The 19,684-nt window shown below is 40.4% G+C and overlaps 1 protein-coding gene across 1 annotated transcript in view; it reads left to right on the forward strand.

Annotated features, from left to right (window-relative positions):
- Glys (glycogen [starch] synthase) overlaps positions 1-19,684 on the forward strand; it is a 44,886-nt gene that overhangs the window by 20,385 nt on the left and 4,817 nt on the right. The window contains exons 2-11 of the mRNA XM_080272622.1: positions 4,277-4,461; positions 7,987-8,178; positions 8,842-9,039; positions 9,302-9,564; positions 10,804-10,924; positions 11,993-12,159; positions 12,558-12,750; positions 12,910-13,084; positions 13,716-13,927; positions 18,519-18,719. Of these exons, the coding sequence (XP_080128748.1) occupies positions 4,277-4,461; positions 7,987-8,178; positions 8,842-9,039; positions 9,302-9,564; positions 10,804-10,924; positions 11,993-12,159; positions 12,558-12,750; positions 12,910-13,084; positions 13,716-13,927; positions 18,519-18,719 (1,907 nt within the window). The remainder of the gene's footprint in view (positions 1-4,276; positions 4,462-7,986; positions 8,179-8,841; positions 9,040-9,301; positions 9,565-10,803; positions 10,925-11,992; positions 12,160-12,557; positions 12,751-12,909; positions 13,085-13,715; positions 13,928-18,518; positions 18,720-19,684) is intronic.

Here is a 19,684-nt window from a genome sequence, read left to right on the forward strand (position 1 = left end):
AATAACAAACGAGAGATGTGTAATGTTGGCACCAGAGCGAGATCACGTGACTGGCCCCCTCAGCTGATCTTCCCAAGGTCACTCGCTCACTTCTCTTCTCACAACCCCGATACAAAGAAGTTACTGATATGTGCGCAAGCGTCGGTAGATTATATATATATATATATATATATATTTTTTTTTATGTCTGTTCACCACCATGAAGTTTGAAAAATATAGAAACTTTATTATAGTAGCCACTGAAATTATGACTTACCGTTGCTGAGTGACACATTACTATATATACCAATTAAATGACTAATACATATTTAGTCACGCAAAAAAAAAAAATGTTGGCTTGGAAGTCACTGGTAAGGGTGCATACATCTCTGTACATTAAAATTTATTACGAAGCGTTAATACAAATACTTGCAGTTGCGATGAATTTCTGGTGTAGTTTGTGTAAAGTATAATTAAATAGTTAAACGAATGGTTTTTATTCGGGCGTCGTGTACGCACAACTCCGATACAATGAAAATTTATCGACTTGGTTACAGGTGTAATATATATATATATATATATATATATATCTATATATATATATATATATATATATATATATATGTGTGTGTGTGTGTGTGTGTGTGTGTGTGTGTGTGTTATTGTCTCCAAGGGTGTAGGTGGATTTGGCTGACCGAATGCGAGTGTTTCTGGGTCAGTGAGCAGGTGTGGGTGGGTGTAGGTGGTATTGAGCGTACGAGTGGGTTGTAGGTGGGTAAGAGGGTTTAGTTAAAATATAAACTCGACCTCTACTTTCTCCACTTTTCGCCTGTCCTGTTTCAGTTGAGTTAAAGGTTTATTATATACTGTATAGTGCGGATCCATCACTTGGAGTGACACTGATCAGGGTATTGTTGTAAGGGGGTGATGAGTAAGGATGGAAGTTTAGAGGATGAAATGTTTGAAAGGGTACAACAGGGAAGAAAGGGTGCCGGTTCACTGAAAGCAGTTATAAGAAACGGAAATGACCACGAAAAAAAAAAAAAAAAAAGTTGCTGCGTGATAGTATTTTGATATCCACTTTAACGTACCCTATCGAAGCTGAGCTTGGACCCTGTTGAAAGGACACGTGTCAGGAGTGACAGCAGTGGAAATGACTTGTTTGAGAGGAGTACCGGTATGTGTGACGGGTTTGAAGGCCGGTGGACGATCTCTCATCAGGAGAACGTGGAGTTAAACGGAGGGACAGACTGACCAATGGGGAAGTGAAGGAGCGTACGTTGTGGTGTGGATGAGGAGGTGATGAAAGCGTTAGGGGAAATATATTGTGGTAGTTTGGCCATGTGAAGAGGATGGAGAGTGAGGGACCAGGGAGGAGAGTGTGAGTTCGAGGGGAGGAGGAGGGAGGAGTCCGAGGATTAGCTGGAGGGATGGAGTGGAGAGGTATATGAGAGCAGGGATGTAGCTTGGGGGGAGGACATCGACATGGCAGGGGTCAGGGTGACATGGGGGCGATTTGTTTGTGGCCACCCCGTACTAGGGCGTCTGTCCATAGATTGATAGATGGAGAATGGCGAATGAAGGGAGCCCACGCATGTTGGGTTTGTAAAGGAGTACTTAAACCAATCCCTTTCCCCACGAAGTTTTTCGAAATGTGACAGGGTAGGGACATTTTGATCAGTGTGAAGTGGGGACGAGGTCTTATTTTAAGTAACTATACTATTGGATTATGACAAGTTTCGGAGGCATTTTAGGCTACCTGTATGCTGTACTAATATCATTTTAGTTATACTGGCACGCCTATCTAAAATATCTACCGATTTTTATAGTGCTAAACAGGGACACCTTCAAGAGAGACACCTTCATGTGGTGGCACCGAGATAGCCTGGCAGGTGTGCTGTTCGGTTATATACGACCCTCATAGGCTTATCTGTCTGACCCCCATCAGGTGAGATGGTAAACTGTCAGTGATTCAGAGAAGGGCAGCTTCAGCTTGCAGTTCACAGGTTCACGTTCAGTCAGACCAAAGGTTAAGCAACGAGTACTGTTTTCCATATCTATTATGTTCATAAGGAACGAGATTAGTTACTGCGTTAATCATGATTAAATACAAATAAGAGTACAGTAATCATGAAAAAGATAATGGATGTGCTGTATTGATATTTTTTGTTGTTGATATTCGTATGACAGCAGTCGTATGAATCTCAGATGACTAACAGTCGCATGAGTATAACAGATACTTGAGAAATCTCCATTCTGACGTCAGAAGAAACTATTGACATGGAATAAAATATAAACCATCAATAAAAATATCCTCTGCATAGATAGTTACTGTTGACTCAGTTCCTTTGGTTAAAAGATATAAACATCAAACCTGGGCTATCCTAGAAATTATTGCAATAGGTAACCCAAGATTGATTAACAAATTGATTGTAAAGATGTGTGCAGAGGTCTCCACAAATGGGGGGAAGGGGGCACATAGTGAACACATTCAATATTCAGAAATTTCTGATCGGGATAGTGAGGGGGGGGGGAAGGGTCTGAAGGTGGATAGCCCCTCACTACTACGCCGCAGGATGTACACCACCTTAAAAAAAAAAAAAAAAAAAATAGAACGAATCTTGTGGTAAAAATGTGTTAATGTCACCAGTTTGTGTTGCATTTTTTCTTTAGAATATTCAGTGGGAGTACTCATCTTACAAATATTGTACTGTACTATACCATCTTGAAGAATATTAGGTAAATGTAGCCTATCTTCTGGGATGTCTCCTGGCAGATGCAGTCACAGTACCATTTTCACTTTTTTTTTTTTTTTTTTTTTTTTTTTTAAGCATCTAGACAACTGCAGTAAAACTTTACAGTCCCATAGTTAGGGAATGTCTTCAAGCATCTCAGAACATCGATGCACCATTGATAGGCAATTGCAACTGTTGCAGTGTCCTTAACAAATGAGTTACTATGTGTCCTACTGCATAACTTCACTCATTATTAAGTACTTTTGTTTTTGAACACATGCCAAAACACAGATTCACTCATTGAAAATGTCAGAAATTACTATGGGCAAATGGCAATGAATGAAGCCTGAAAATATAAAATATGCTTTTTGGTCACACAGCTCATACTCAGATATCAGCTTATTGCCGTTCTATTCTTCATTATGTGTTTAACTTTCACAAAATACTTGCACAGTATATTACTTAATACCAAGGTGGTCTAATTTTCATGCTTCATACCCTCTTTGGAAAATTGAAGATCATCATGATAAACAATCATGCAGGCACAAGAAAAAAAAAATCTCATAGAAGAAACTAACTCATAAGCCCATCTCTGGCTGCATTCTGTAGGGTTCAGCCCCCCATCTACCTTTTTTCCCCCCCAGAGATCTGTTCTCACATCCACCAATTTTCCACAAGTGACCAGTTTTCCCTGATGGACTTTTCCCCATGGACTTATTTTTGCTGTAAGAAGAGGCATCCATAATCAGCTCACTCAGTGTAGTGCTGCTTTCAAATAACTCTACACTAAGTTACAAACCAAATGGTTTTCTGTAACCCAGGAAACTATTTACTGTACTATGCTTGGTAGTAACCATATACAGTGCCCAAATGATGCCTGGTGTTCTAATGGGTTAAGGTACTCCAAGTAGATGGAGCCTGTAAGAGGTTCTTTTTGAGGGGTGGTAGATGTTCATTGTTTACACACAGTAACTACACTCGGATGCGAATGAGGCTGGACATCCTTGCCTTAGATGCCGGGGCTGAGAAGCCAAGCCTCAAGTCCCTACAGTCCTGATGGTGCAAAAAGGATTGAGTAATGGATACTTGGATATTTTTTTCTCATGGACATATTTACCCCATTGACCTATTTTCCCTGTGGACCTATTTTTTTTAACCTGATGTGACCAACATAACCTTAAACTAACATGACCTTTCCCTTCTAACCTGGGGAGTAGTGGATGTTTGGTACACTGCATGCAGTAGTGTAAATGTCCCTGCCCAGTAGACAGCAGAGTTAAGGCTTTTGAAAGGGACTTGCAGGAGGGTTGGGGTGACATTTGCCCCCAAGGTCCCCACCACCCTTCTGAATTTGCCCACTAACAGCTAATGTTACAGTATATACTCCTGTTCAGCCATTGCATAGTAGTTAGGAGGTATTATGTGAGTGACTAACTTTTTTTTTTTTTGCTGTACTTGGTTATTTAAGCTTTTCCATTGTTTACATGGTGATCATTGCATCCACAATTTTTTTTTTTTCTTTTAAATTCATGCTTTTGGCTTATATACATTTTCTCTTTCAGTTGGTGGGATCTATCAGGTGATCAGGAGCAAATGTGGTGCATCGGTGGAGGAGCTTGGGGACCAGTATGTGTTGTTGGGGCCGTACAAGGAAACCAGCGTCAGGACTGAAGTGGAGCTTGCAGAATTTCCAGCTGACTCCCCACTCACTGCTACAATCAACAACCTCAGAACCTTAGGATGGAGGGTCAGTTGCAGTATCTGTTTTAACTTCATGTGGTTTTCATTAGTGGGTTGGGTACAGCACAATAATTTTTGTTGCAGTTCATTTTCTGTAGCAGCTGTTACCACTATATGCATTACTCTTATTTAGCATGTTGGTGCCAGAAGTGGTAAACATGTTTGAAAATATATCTGCCTGGATTTGTAAGCAAAGATTTTTTTTTTTAAATTTACTCTCGGCTGTTCATAGATGTTCAGATACAGAGGGGTTTCCCAGTATGCTGGATCTCAAAATGCTAAACAATATGCGACCTAGACTCAGTAAAAAAAATAAATAAATAACGTGAAATATGATTCTAAAATTCGAATCCATTGTGAAAGCAAGGGAAAAACTGTGTTCCCACTCAAAATAGTAGTATCCGAAGCCACCACCAGATGGCTGACTGGTTTCCTGCCCTTTCTCTCCTGCACGGCATCTCTCAAGTCAAGTCTGCCTGTGCCGTGCTCGCATAGTGTGGTGTTTTTAGCATTGTACAGGACCTTCCTTTGCTCACCTGTTATATCAAGGCATCACTACTTCATTCCAAGAATAAGAGGATCAGTTTGGAGCTGGAAATGAAGGTTACAGAGTTGAACAAGCAAGGTAGAAGGAACTCAGACACTGGACATGAACTTAGCTTAGGTGAATCGACAGTGAGGAACATTCTCAAGAACAAGGAGCAGATATAACAATCCATCAAGACTTATGGAGGCCAGCAAGTGGACAGGCATTGTCTATCTCTGTCTATTGCCAGACACCTTAATCCCCTAAGGGGTGGCCACAAACAAAGTGCCTCCATGTCACTCTGTCCCCTGCCATTTCACTGCCCTTTTCCCAGCTCACACCCCCCATTCTCATATACCTCTCCACTCCATCCCTCTATCTCATCCTTGGCCTCCCCCTCCCTCTCCCCTGTCCACCTCATTTGCATACACTATCCTCGTCAGTCTCTCACTCTCCATCCTCTCCACATGACCAAATCACCTTAATGTGTTTCTCCTAATGCTTTGTATCACATCCACATCACAACACTCCTTCACTTCCTCATTTGTCAGTCTGTCTTTCCATGTGACTCCACATGGTCCCCTCAAATAACTCATTTCCACTGCTCACACGTTTGACTTCTGTCCCTCCAACAAGGTCCAAGCTTCACTTCCATATGATAGAGTTGGTATCACAATACTGTCATGTACTGTAGTAGCTTTTTCACTTCCATGCTCACTTCCTACAGTTATACAAATGGAATGCTACCTAGCACGCTACATTCACAGTTCAATTATCTTTCTTTGAGCAAAAGTTTTTCTTAAAATAATTGTTAGTAATGGGGAAATACTGTAAATGACAAAGATAGGGTGAGGTGTTGACCATATACATTTATTTCCATGGATTCAGTGGTTTCTAATATGGGAAATTTCCAATATGCTGTGCATTTTGTCGACCATATTCTCACAGATTGGGAGACCCCACTGTATTATTATATACCTCTGTTTAATTCAAGCTACTGGATATGGAGTCAATGGTAAGTTGATGAATGCAGTCAAGAATTGTGGTATGTATAAGACTATAAGAGTAGCAGTGTGTTCATGCAAAATGAACTGAGTTTCTTTCTTTTTTGATATTGGATTGAACCAGACATGTCATATATCTGTGGTTGTTCAGAACTGTATATACAGTACAGTATTGTGCTGCACTTGATGGTATGTGCTTCATACATGGATGGTCTCATAAAAGATACAGTATACACAGTACACCAGTGAGAGCAGTAGAGCGTGGAAGTTTTCTGCTGTTTTTTGCCTGTTGAGTAAAGATAAGTCAGGGTAACATGGTTTGGTGAGTTTGGAAAGTGTTTTTGAAAAAAAGAAATTGCAAGTCGATGTACCAAAGAATAAAGTTGTGGCTTTTGAGAGGGATAAAGTCATGGAAGGTACGGTAAAGTGAAGCTGAATGTTTGAGATTTGAAGAACATAAGCACCTTCAAGCATCATGATAATCCAATGAGTAAGGATGGGAGTTTAGAGGATGTCATGCTTGAAAGGATACTGGTACAGTAGGGAAGAAGAGATGCAGGTATGTTGAGGGCAGTGACAAGTAATAAGGTGAGCATAAAAATACTGTATTAGTTGTTGAATGTTGGTAAATTACTGTGATCCCCACAGTAACATACATAAGTGAAGTTTGGACTTTGCTGGAAGAACATGAATCAAGAGTGAGAGGATTTTAAATGAGTTGTTTGAAAGGGGCATCAGGAATTAGATGGAGAGATAGATGGCAAATGAGTGTTTGTGTTGGGCATTTGCTGGAAATTGTTGGGACAGCTACCTTGAAATAGTTTGGTCATGTGGAGCAAATGGAGATTGAAAGACTGACTAAGAGGGCTAGTGATATAGAAGAAAAAAAAGGGAGATGAAACTGAGAATGAGATGGGAGGACAGAGTGGAGACGTATATGAATGTGGGTGGTATTGAATGGGGAGAGGGACACCTACCGGAGGGGGGATAGGGTGACATGAAGGTAATTTATGGCCTCCGTCTCTGGGATAAGAAATTCAGTCTAATGAACATTCTGTTAAGCATTGACGTAATGGTAAACAGTGAGTGGTAATTAAAGAATAGACATTCAGTAACACTCCATTGGCAAATAAAATTCAACAAAGAGGTGAATAGGTCTTAAAAAAGGGGTGGTTGGGATTTATTCCTCACATAATGCCACTCAGGGATGAGTGAGGCTGGTCACTCTCATCTTAAATGTCAGGACCAACTTGCCTAGCCCAGTGCTCCTATGCTCCTCTTGGGGCATCACAGGTTTAGATGATGATGGTGATGATGCTCAGTGGATTTCACTGAACCATTGATTATTGCACATACCATAATTGGAAGCAAACATGGTGTCTGATGATGAAATTCCGTGATAACAAAAGCACAGAACCTATGGGATTTATTTTAATTGGTTCCAGGCATCCGAAGTGCAAGCCCCAAATTTTCCTTTTATGACGGTTTAGACTCATTAAATACATACATACTGTTATGGCAAGCATCAGAAACATGCTCGGCATGATTAGATTATTAGAAAGCGATGAAAAGGGCACAATAAGGAAGAAACATGTACCATAGAGAGACCTGAGATGGTCATGATGTAAGGGGTTCTGAGGCTAGGGGGTGGAGAGCTAGTGGTCTCCACTACTTGGGATTAACTCCTTGAGGAGGGCCTCATGCTTGCATCCCTCAAAGCCATCAGAAGCCACAGAGACTGCACCAGTATTGTCAGCAGAAACCAGCTCAGGTATGCAAAAACAATGTTTGTTAGCAGTAAAATGCACAGTAACAGCAGGATTGCATATTTTCATCTTGCAGTGATAGCTAAAACCACTGTAACCATGTGCACAATAATCAAGGCATCACTGTATTTGTAGGCTGCTTATCCTAGACTGTACTTGAAGAATGCCCGCAAGTATCATTTACCATATGCATAATACTGTATTTCTCAAAATATTACAAAGTTTTTACATTTCAGATTCACCCTGGCAGATGGCTGGTAGATGGAAACCCACAGATTATCCTCTTCGACATCGGTTCAGTCTCTGTAAACCTCAACGAATACAAACACGAATTTTTCGAAAACACAAAAATCGGCATCCCTGGTCCTGATATAGAGTGCAATGATGCTGTGTTGTTTGGTTTCATGGTAGCCAGATTCATGGAGGAGGTATGGGATATGAGTGACATATTTGCAACTCAGTACATTATATGTACTACTGACTACACTGCCAACCAATTGAGCATTTGTTTTATTATGAATTAGATTCTTAGTACATATTTACTTTTATTTTGCAAGTGTGTATAAGCAGAATTAATACATTTACACAATCAGAACTGAGAGTAGGAAATTCTCAAGAAATGTGATACCACATTTTATAATACTTTACTGATAACTGCTAAAAGAGAGAGAGAGAGGTCGCAAATTTTGTAATACTGTACCATATTTGGCATGAAGACATTTGAAGAATTATCGGGTTGCAAATAATGTCTTTTGCTTTAGCTTTTGATTCGGATAAGGTATGGAAAACCTCTGTTTATGGATCTATATATAAGTAGCCATTCAAAAAGCAATTTAGTAGTAACCTTCACTGATTTCTACCTTTCATTTGAGATTCTGATCTTTACTTGTGAGTCACAAGTGAAGTATATAGGTTATTTAACATGATTTTAAGTGAAACACGTAATGTATAAACAGTATGTTTAAACACATACCAGTAGTACACCAATGTTCATTTATTGGTCAGTGCACTATTACAATTTTAGAAAATACAATGCTAGTCTCTTACTCCTGTGTACTACAATTATTATTATTTTTCCTTTTTTACCCCAGTTCCGTGGTGAGGTGCTGAACTTTAGCGATGCTCGGCCACGCATCTGTACTCACTTCCATGAGTGGTTGTCTGGTGTGGGGTTGATAATGCTAAGGATGAGGAAGATTGATGTAGCCACTATCTTCACCACTCACGCCACACTTCTTGGCAGGTTTCTGTGTGCTGGTGCTGTCGACTTTTATAACAATTTGGATAAGGTGTGTTGTGGAGTTTTTTCAGTAAGTAGATTTAACTACTGTACATGTTGTATTAAAACTCTCAGGGAAGTTTGAGGAGCTACTGTTTTGTGTTAATGTCTTTTTGGTCAAATGAGGCATCACCTAGGCAAAAGATTAGGATAAAGGTCAGAATGATTATGATGATAGTGATAATGATGATGAAAACAGTGATGATGATGATATGCACATACTGGTAACAGGGAAGCACAGCCACACCTAATACTCTTGCATGTGTTTCCAGTTCAATATAGATGAGGAAGCAGGGCGTCGTGGTATTTACCATCGATACTGCATGGAGCGCTGCTCGGCCCATCTCTCACATACCTTCACCACTGTCTCAGAGATCACCGGGATTGAGGCAGAACACCTCCTTATGCGGAAACCAGACATCATTACTCCCAATGGCCTGAATGTCAAAAAATTCTCAGCCCTCCATGAATTCCAGAATCTACATGCACTTTCTAAAGAAAAAATTAATGATTTTATACGAGGTCATTTTTATGGGTAAGTATTAAAGTGTTGATGCTTCTGTACTCTTCATTTTGTGCCATCTGATAATGTTGAAAGGCAGTAGTGTTTGTTGGGTCACTCAACAACAGTTTGTAATTAAGCTCTTCTCTGTATGTTATCATAATTTCTGTTTTCAATGTCATGCTTTCACTGAAAATCCTCCAAGAAGGATGATAGCCAAGGTAGAAGTGCTGCCAGTGTACTCTGTCCTTGCATGCTTCACTTATTCTTCTCTTACTCATATTTTCAGTTTTACTGTTATTCCACACCACATACTTTCTTCCTACATCCAGTGCTACCTCCAGTCTCATATGATGATTACAGTATAATTACAACATTAGTACTGTATTGATGGTAGTTGATGGTGATCATCAGCCACTCAATATAGTGCTGCCTACTTTTTAAGGTGACTGTGCACTGAGTGACAAGCCTAACTGTTTCCTGTAAACCAGGAAACCATTTGCAGTACTGGGTGTGATCCATATAACCAAATACCAGGGTGATTTAATGCTTGCTGTGGTGCCCATGTTAACTGGGTGGAGAGACACAAGTGTGGTGTCCATCCAGTAACCAAACTTCCACACTCTTCCCTGCACCTCACTATGGCAAGGTGCTGTCCACTGCAAAGGAACATCAGTTCACTGCATGAGTTAGTGCTGCAAGGGGGGTTGTTTGCCTGCATTTGATAGATCTGCATGGCTAGGCAGACTGGGTTTACTCTACCGCTGGCATAATTATTGTAAGATAACTCCTCTGAAGTGCATCAAGAAATAAAGAAACATCAAAGAGGGATCAATAGAAAGATTTCATCTGGAAGATAAAATGAGAGTGAGCTAACCCCTTGAATCTGAATGAGGTTCTCTTAAGTTTATTCATGCTTTTGTTGGACAATTTCATATAACTAAGGAAAGGCATTACCACTAAAGGAGTTTTTTAAAGCTAGATTTGTCCCTTCTGAGTCAGAAAAACTATCCCAAGCTGAAAACAATCATCAGATGATGGCAAGAATAAAATGAAAAAGATATCCCTTGGCTCAAAGGGTCAGTGCCTTTAATAGCAGAATATTTATACAATGTTCTGCCCTTGCTCCAGCCAAGCATTTCCATTCATCACAGGAGAGACATCCAAAGTCAAGAACCATATAACAAGAAAATATTTTACATAAAACCTTTTTTTTTTTTTTTTTTTTTTTTTTTTTTTTATAGGGGGAATTATACATTACTTACTTTGCAGGTTCATGGACTTTGATCTGGACAAGACACTTTACTTCTTCATCGCGGGTCGGTATGAGTTTGGCAATAAGGGAGCTGATCTCTACATCGAGGCACTGGCCCGGCTCAACCATTACATGAAGGTCAGTGGTGCTCTGAACTATAGTCATTCAGTTCCTAAGAGGAACTTGAGTTCTTTTGTTCACGTATTGCCACCAAGGGCATAGGCCAGTCACTTACCCTTCAGTGTTCTGAATTGTGATAGCCCAGCATGTGCCCTCACACCTTACAATTTATTTATTTTTTTCTTTAAATCTGAGAGTTTTTGTTTACTTGTAAGACTGAACATGCACTCCTTGCATAGTCCTTTCCCTATAACCTGCAAACTTTGCAATTTGTTGTGTCTCCAGATATTTTTATTCAGCTCATGCACAACATTATTTTATACATACATACAGATCAGGTATACATGTTTCCTGTTGTGTATGTGTGCCTGGGTACTAAATGATTCTTTGACACAGCATATCCTCTGGTCTTAGGTTATGAACCCTTCCAATGCCATCTAGTAGAGCATGTGTGGAATTTTCTTTGCTGAATAGGTTTTGCCCTTCTGACATCAGCTTTAAAAAATGTGTTAATTGGTACTGATCCGCTTGGAAATACAGTATCATACCGTATGTACTTCTCCCTCGCCTGCTTGTGTTTGTCATTTCACCGATTTTTCACACTTCATGTGGTAGTTTATGGTGTAATGTTTAACTTTTAATTTGTAGAGATGTCTGCCTATCTATAGCTGTTTTCACTTCATTGTGTGGGAGACATAATAGCTTCACCATAATTTCTCACTTATTGTGATTTCAATCATTAGGTAATTCACTCTTTATTTATTCTGTGGAAAGGCCAGTATTTATTATTACAAGCATATCTCCATCTTTAAGCGATACATTATGTCCCATGTTAATGATGTGCTCTGAGAATTTAGCTTTAATAAAGTTTTTCTACAAGAGAATTTTACTAGAAGTTAAAAATTCCTCCTTCTCCTCCTCCTCCTCCTCCTCCTCCTCCTTCTTCTTCTTCTTCTTCTTCTTCTTCTTCTTCTTCTTTAATCACACCTTCGTACGGATTGAGGTATGATCCAGAAATAAAGAAAGAGAAAGCTCCAATATTACAAGTATTTGCATTTTACTAGTCCTCCACCTTCTCTGTTGCAGGCCAGTGGAACTGATAAGACTGTGATAGCATTTATGATCTTCCCAGCCAAGACCAATAACTTCAACATTGAGTCATTACGAGGTCAAGCTGTCACAAAATCACTCAGAGACACCATCCATGATATTCAGGCTAAGATTGGCAAACGCATGTATGATATCTGTCTCACGTAAGTATTGAGAAGTTGGGTCCTTTGCTAGACCTCATAAAAGACTATATCTATCTATCTATCTATCATCCTCCAATCCTAACCTTGTTATATCATTTTCAACATTGTCATTGCTGTTGTCATCATTGTCATCATCATCATCATCATCATCATCATCATCATCATCATCATCATCATCATCATCATCACTGGTTGTTCTTGTCATCCTAAGAATAGGCTGAGGATATATAAAGGCATTATTAGCTATATCTGATGAAGTGCGAATGTGCAAGTAGAGGCAAAGTTACCAGAACTAAAGAAGCTCTATGCCAAATACTTGAGTAAATAGCAGCGACCAAATGTTAAAAGCACCACTGTATCACCGTTTACACCATTATCCACAAACTTCTCTACCCCAGGGGACGTCTTCCAGAATCTGATGAATTGTTATTGAAAGAGGAGACAGTGCGGTTGAAGAGGTGCATCTATGCAGCACAGAGGAAGTCTCTGCCACCCATAACCACCCATAATGTTTTGGATGACAACTCTGACCCTGTCCTCAGTGCTCTGCGCAGATGTCGACTCTTCAATGATCCTCATGATAGAGTTAAGGTGTGTATGATTGGTCGCTGAGATCAGATTGGGAAGATGTAAGAGATAGCAGCTCATAAAAGTAAGCTAGTTAAAATGAAGACCAACTGCATAATGCTTGATATGATACTTGATACATTTTGTGTGTATGCATCTTCCCTCTTTTGTCCTGCACCACAGGTTATATTCCATCCTGAGTTCCTGTCTGTGACCAATCCTCTGTTTGGAATGGACTATGAGGAGTTTGTAAGAGGGTGCCACTTGGGAGTGTTCCCATCTTACTACGAGCCTTGGGGCTACACCCCAGCTGAGTGTACTGTTATGGGCATCCCCTCAGTCACGACAAACCTCTCGGGTAACATACCACTGTCTTTGACACTCTAGTTTTATCATTTTCATCTGCCATCCCATATTCTAGTCATAGGGTATCTCTCTCTCTCTGTCTCTCATATCACAAACATTTTCAGTAGTAGTCATATCTCACTCTGTGTTTCCATATAGAGGTATTAAGTAACACCAGTTTGAGGAGTTCAAGTAATGTGACTGCAATGAAAAAGCTTTTGTTTATCCTGGCTCAGATGCACATCTTTATGCCATGCAGGGTCCAACCTTTAGCATATACTGTCTAATCTTAATCAGTTCATCACATGAACTGATAACTTTGTAAAGTTGAACTGTCTATGTTATGTCAGAGACTTATAAACTGTTTCACTTACTTTCTGTTCATGGGATGATGTGGAGTCTAGTATGGTGCTCCTGTTAACTGGGTGAAGAGACGCATTTGTGGCATCCATGAAGGGACCAAACCTCCTCTTCCCTGCTGGTGAAATGGAGCATCAGTTCATTGCACAGGACAGCCTTGCTGGGGCGATTGATTGCCTACCATTGATGGGTCTGCATGTCTAGACAGACCAGGGTCACCCTACTACTAGTACTACTACTTTCTGGTTCATGGTTTAAAACATAATACATTACTTGATCTCCAGGTTTTGGGTGCTTCATGGCCGAGCATATAGCTGATCCCATGAGCTACGGGATTTACATAATTGACCGCCGCTACATCGGGCTGGAGGAATCTGTGCGGCAGCTAGCCCAAAACCTGTACGAGTTTGTTCAACTGAACCGCAGACAACGCATCATCCAGAGAAACCGCACAGAGCGACTTTCAGAGCTGTTGGACTGGAGAATACTGGGCACGGTAAATGGGCCCTCATGCCTTCGCCCTATGTGCTTCTTTCATACCTAAAGAATCTTTGCTGTAGATATGGTTATGCTTAGTAGGAGCTTGTTCATATACAGTGTACTGGTATAACACTGCTGAAGGCTCGCTCACACAAGTAAATTATGAGCAATTTCTCTGTTGGCTTTTCGTTTGAGCAAGTTTTTACTGTCAGCTTTGCAAGATGGCTGTGTTAGTGTTAAATTACTTCTTTTGACCAATTGCCTTGTAAGAAAATCTGCAGATGTTTATTTAATCACATATTACATATATGTATATATCTTTTCCACATGCTTGTGTATAAACCAGCAACTCTTCATTCACGGGGAATGCATTCCTTAAACCTCGAGAATGTGGAACATTGTGAATAATGTGTTTCCTCCCTGTATCTTATTTTCATAGTTGCCATATCCTAGACAGGAGTTGTTGAGTATGGGCCATCTGCTCTTATTCCCCTTTATGTTTATCAAAATTATGGCCTCCCTTGTATTATCCAGCCATAAATTTGGCTTCTAAATCTTTAAGAAAATAAATATTATTAGGCACTGTTGATCACAGGCTTATAATCATATAATGTTACTGATCAGAAAGTAAAAATAAAATAAAGGCATGTGAAAAATTCATAATGTCGATTGAAGGAAAATAATACAATACAGTACACTTCACATCTGAAAGTACCAGAGTTTGTACAAAGCAAAAAGAATGATATATTTAACCCTTCAGTTTGGAAAGTTGACCAAACAGCATGCTACTGCTAACTTCCTGTTCGTAATGAAGTTGAATATTGTGGGAGAGTTAAGATTCATAAGCTTACATTTTTAATACTTTGTAAACAAAGTATTTCCTACTGAACAAATAAATTTGCATATTTTCTACTGTACCACTACCAAAGTAATGATGGGATGCTTTACATGGTTGTGACACTGGCATAAAAATTTTGTTACACAGTAAAGCAGCAACATATGGCAAAATTTACTTAACTGAACATCACCAGGCCTGACATGTATGTACAGCTATGAGAAAAATTTTGTCATGACCAGTTGGGTCTATGGCTAGGGTTAACAGAAGCTATTTTTATCATAGCAGTAAGAATTATACAAGGTAGTATGAGAATGCAGAATACTGTACACTGTTTTGGGAGGAATAAGACATGGAAGACAGTAGTCAGTGCTGGAAGAAAACTATTGCCTAACTTTTGCTCATGAGTGTAGACAAACATGCATTGCCAGGCTGTCCCTTCTTACAATTTTGCTGTACACAGCCACCCAATACACTGCTTCACTGCCAGCTAAATAGATACTGGGATCTGTGCAGCATTATTTCTTATATCATGACTTTAGTCATCATCGTCATCATCATCATCCGGACATCCTTTCCCACCCTAGGGCAGGGTGAGGAGTAACAACATCCAGACAGCCCAAGTTTGCCCAGTCCAATGGGCCATACTTCCATTCGCTCATCATTCAAGCCCCCGGAATCCTGGCTGTATCTGATACGTCAAAAAACTTTCAACACTTTCTGTAGCTTCACATAAACATCTCCGATAGAGTCAGTCCTAATGCTGTCACATTTAAAAGGGGTGCCAGATCCCTGATCTTGCACTTCTTTTCACAACATTCATCCAGCCAGCTCGATTTCTTGTCAGTTCCCTAGCCTCACCGACTTCCATACCCCTCTTCCTCACACACTCATCCACCATATCCCTCCACTTTCTCCTTGACCAACCTCACCTCTTTCATCTTTCAAATTCTCTCAGATATACCTTTTTCACCACTCTGTTGTTATTCATTCTTTCCACATGACCACACCATCGCAGTACACTCTTCAGTTCTGATGTCCACAGACTTCCTCACTCCATATCTTTCATGAATCACATTATTTCATATCACATCCACTCTCTGTACTCCACATACATTCCTCAGCAGTCCTTTCTCCACTGCTCTCATTCCTGACTTTTCATTTTCATGCCACACCATAGTCTAACACCCATATGTTAAAGTTGGCATTAACACTCCTTCATGTAAGCCTCGTGCATCTGCAACAGTCAAGCCTCTGTTTCTTATCAAGGTCATCATAGCACCAGCTACTTTCCTTCCTTGTGTCACTCTACTTTCCACTTCATTTGCACATTTTCATGTCTTTTTCTGTCACTGTACCCAGGTATTTGAACTCTCTCGCCAATTCCAGTCTCCCTCCATTCACTGGAACATCGCACTGGGAGTCACTTTCTCTCTCGATTACCATCACTTTACTCTTTTCTCCATTAACTCTCGAGGCATGACACTAACAGACATCAGCAAAACACTCCTCTAGTCTGCCAAGTTCTTCTTTGGTATTGGCAAGTAGTACTGCATCATCAGCATACAACAAATTTAAGATATTCCATCCATCACCATTCATTACCAATGTCATCCCTCTCTCCATTACCCATGGTTTTACTTCTCTCATCGCCCCATCCATATACAGTATACAGTATATTGAACAACCATGGGAACATCACACAAGCTTGTTGCATGCCCACACTGATCGTGAACCATTCACGTAGATACCCATTTACCCTTACACATGCCTCACTACCATAATGAAAACTCTTGACTGCACCTAGCAGCTTACTATCTACACTGTACATGCCCAAAGCCTTCCGCAGACCTTCTCTGTCTACTTAGTTGTATGCTTTTCCCAGATCCATGAATGCCATAAACACCTTATAGTCCTTCTCACAAGCCTTCTAAACCATCTGTCTCACTGCAGATGTTTGATCCACACGTCCTCTGCCACTCCTAAAGCCACCCTGTTCATCACTCTGAAAGTAGGAAGTTATTCTGGAAAGAGGTGTGGAAATGTAGAAGTGACAGCAGAAAGAGATGCAAAAATGTTAAGAATGTAAGTGGTAGATTATTAACCCATGGGGATGAATCAAGGACCAGATGGAAGGAATATTTTAAAAACCTGATGAATGGGAATAGAGAAGGCAGAGCTGCTGTAAATATGATTCGTATTGGGGGTGTGCAGAGGAGGAATGCAGTGCCAGGAAACGTGAATCTCGTAAAGGTGAAGAATGCTGTGAGGCAGCTGAAAAATGGGAAAGCAGCTGGGGTTGATGAGGTGTATGCAGAGATGATTAAGTTTAGTGGAGAGAGTGGAGTGAAGTGCTTGTTGAAGATATGTGAGAAGGCTTGGATGAGTGAAACTGTGCCAGCAGAGTGGGAAAAGGCTGTGATTGTACTCCTGTACAAAAATAAAGGTGAGCGAAGTGAGGTCATGATTATCGTGGCATAAGTTTATTGAGTGTTGTAGGGAAGGTATATGGAAGAATTATTATAGAGAAAGTAAGAGAGATATCAGAAGTCCTAGTGAGTGATGACTTTAGTGAAATATGTTAGTGTAATGGTGGGTGGATGTTTTATGTATGACATGTTGGATGGCACTGTAATACCCAACTGGTTAGCTTCTCCCGACTCTCAGACTGGCTTCCTTGCTTATTCACCTTCTATAGTTTCACTGACCATTACGCAGACTGCAGAAACAGTGACCACAACAGATGATGACACATACACACACCCTACATTAGTGTGTAGAGAATGTGCAAAATTGCAAATAATATTCATCTGACACGGTTTCACTGACCATCATATCCACTGCAGCACCAGTGGCCACACATACTCTGTTGCATTACTGTGTAGAGCCATTCTTTACATGATTGCAGGCGTAAGCTTTGGAAAGTGCTTACCACTCAGAATAGGTTACACCGTACATGTACTGTACCATGATGCAATTGGCACTGCTGCCTGGTGCATTTTTGGACAAACAGATTTCTCTGTATTTATAAATTTGAACATCTGAGGTTACCTTGTAGATAGATGAACTCATGAATGTTGAGTGGCACAACTGCTCAGTGCTTGTTTTTGAGGAACTCATTTCTCTGTTTTTATAAATTTGAACATCTGCGGCTACTTTATGGATAGATGAACTTGTGGATGTTGATCCTGTGAATGTTATGCTGCTGGTGTGTGTGGTCTAATTACAGTACTGTACAGCATTTTGTTATGCTTAAAATGCAGAAAAAAAAATTAACCACATGCTGGTGTGATGTATCTTCTGTTGATCTGATTAATTTTGCCTTCTAACACCTTGCTGTCTGCACAACTCTTAGTTTATTCTGCTTTTTTTTTTTTCTTTAATTGTAGGATTTGTAACACTCAAGAAATCAGGTCTGCCATGTATTATAAGGGAGAAAAGAAACTCTGGGAGACATTAAATGAGGGAAAAATTCAAAGTTTTGGGGCAGCAGAACCAACTGATCATTGATGTATGTGCTGTTTCATTGTCATGCTAGTAACATTTTTGCTAATAATAGCATTATTCAAGAACATATTAGATGTTGTTCACAAGGTCCTACTGTAGCGTTGTTGTTGGTAGTAGCTTTGGTAAATTAACAAAAGCCATAAAAATTTTTGTTGTGCTGGAATACAGTAGTGCACTTTTGCTGGAAAGAGTCAGTGAGTGATTCCTAATTGTTCTGTATAAGGTTAAGTAGATTACCTAACCTAATGCCTGCCTTGCATTGCAGTACTACCGTCAGGCACGGCAACATTCACTGCATACAGTGTATCCTGAGCTTGCTGTGGAGGAAGAGGGTGGAGCAGGACGTCTCAATTACCCCCGCCCCCTGTCAGAACCCCCCTCCCCCACCTCCTCCAGGGCCACCACGCCTGCACCTTCGGAAATTGGCTCAGACGAGGAGGAGGACAGCATTGACAGTGAAGCAGAGGTGGGCAGCCAATCCCTTGTTTGTGAATTTCTGCTTGTTTATTTGGACTCTTATAGTTTTGCATTACATCGATTATATGCACAAATTAACACTTTCATTGGTTAAAATTATCCATCCATCCATCCATCATCCAATCCTGTGTTGCCCCATGAGGAGCGTAGGAGCCCGGGCGTAGGCAGGTTGGTCCTGACATTTAAGATGGGAGTGACCAGCCTCACTCATCCCTGAGTGGCATTACGTGAGCAATAAACCCCAACCAACCCTTGGATATAAACCTTCGCTGGCTCAATCCGATTGGAGCGGAATAATTACCCACTAAACCACTAGACGCCCAAATTTGGTTATATGGTACCACCCAGCATAGTAAACGGTTTCCTGGTGCCAAGGAAGCCATTTGGCATGTCACTCAGTGTAGAGTCACCCACAGGCAGAAGGAAGAGGAAAGAATGAAGGAAAGGAAGACAGAAGAGGGAGTGTAAAGTCACCCGTAGGTAGAAGGACGAGGAAAGAATGAGGGAAAGAAAGACAGAAGATGATGGAAGGAAAGAAGGATGGAGGAGAGGACAGGGCAGACACCTGAGAGCAGCACTACATTGAGTGAGTGGATGGTGAGCGCCCCCACAGTGTGACTAATGTCAGAAAATTGTATCCAGTTTAGGAAAACGCCTAACCAGTGAAGTGTTAAAAGTGTTCAAAACAGGTTTCCTTAATATTGTAGTTCTGAAATTTGCTTTTTTACAAACTTGTAACCCATTGCCAACTACAGTTCCTTTAATTTTTAAGGTTTAGCTAATTCTGTAGTTTGTTGGTATTTTTAGAGATTTCTGTACCCCTTCGCTGTGTGGGCTTTTTAGCTACAATTTGCACAGTTCTTCAGTTTTTGGTTTCCTCATAGGCATTTTGTGTTTTGTGATATTCAAGGCCAAAGTGACTTTCTTTTGAAAAAAAAAAAAAAAAAAAAAAAA

Source organism: Coenobita brevimanus, chromosome 51 (assembly GCF_032717465.1).
Source record: "Coenobita brevimanus isolate Jiangsu-jjx chromosome 51, ASM3271746v2, whole genome shotgun sequence".
Taxonomy (NCBI): domain Eukaryota; kingdom Metazoa; phylum Arthropoda; class Malacostraca; order Decapoda; family Coenobitidae; genus Coenobita; species Coenobita brevimanus.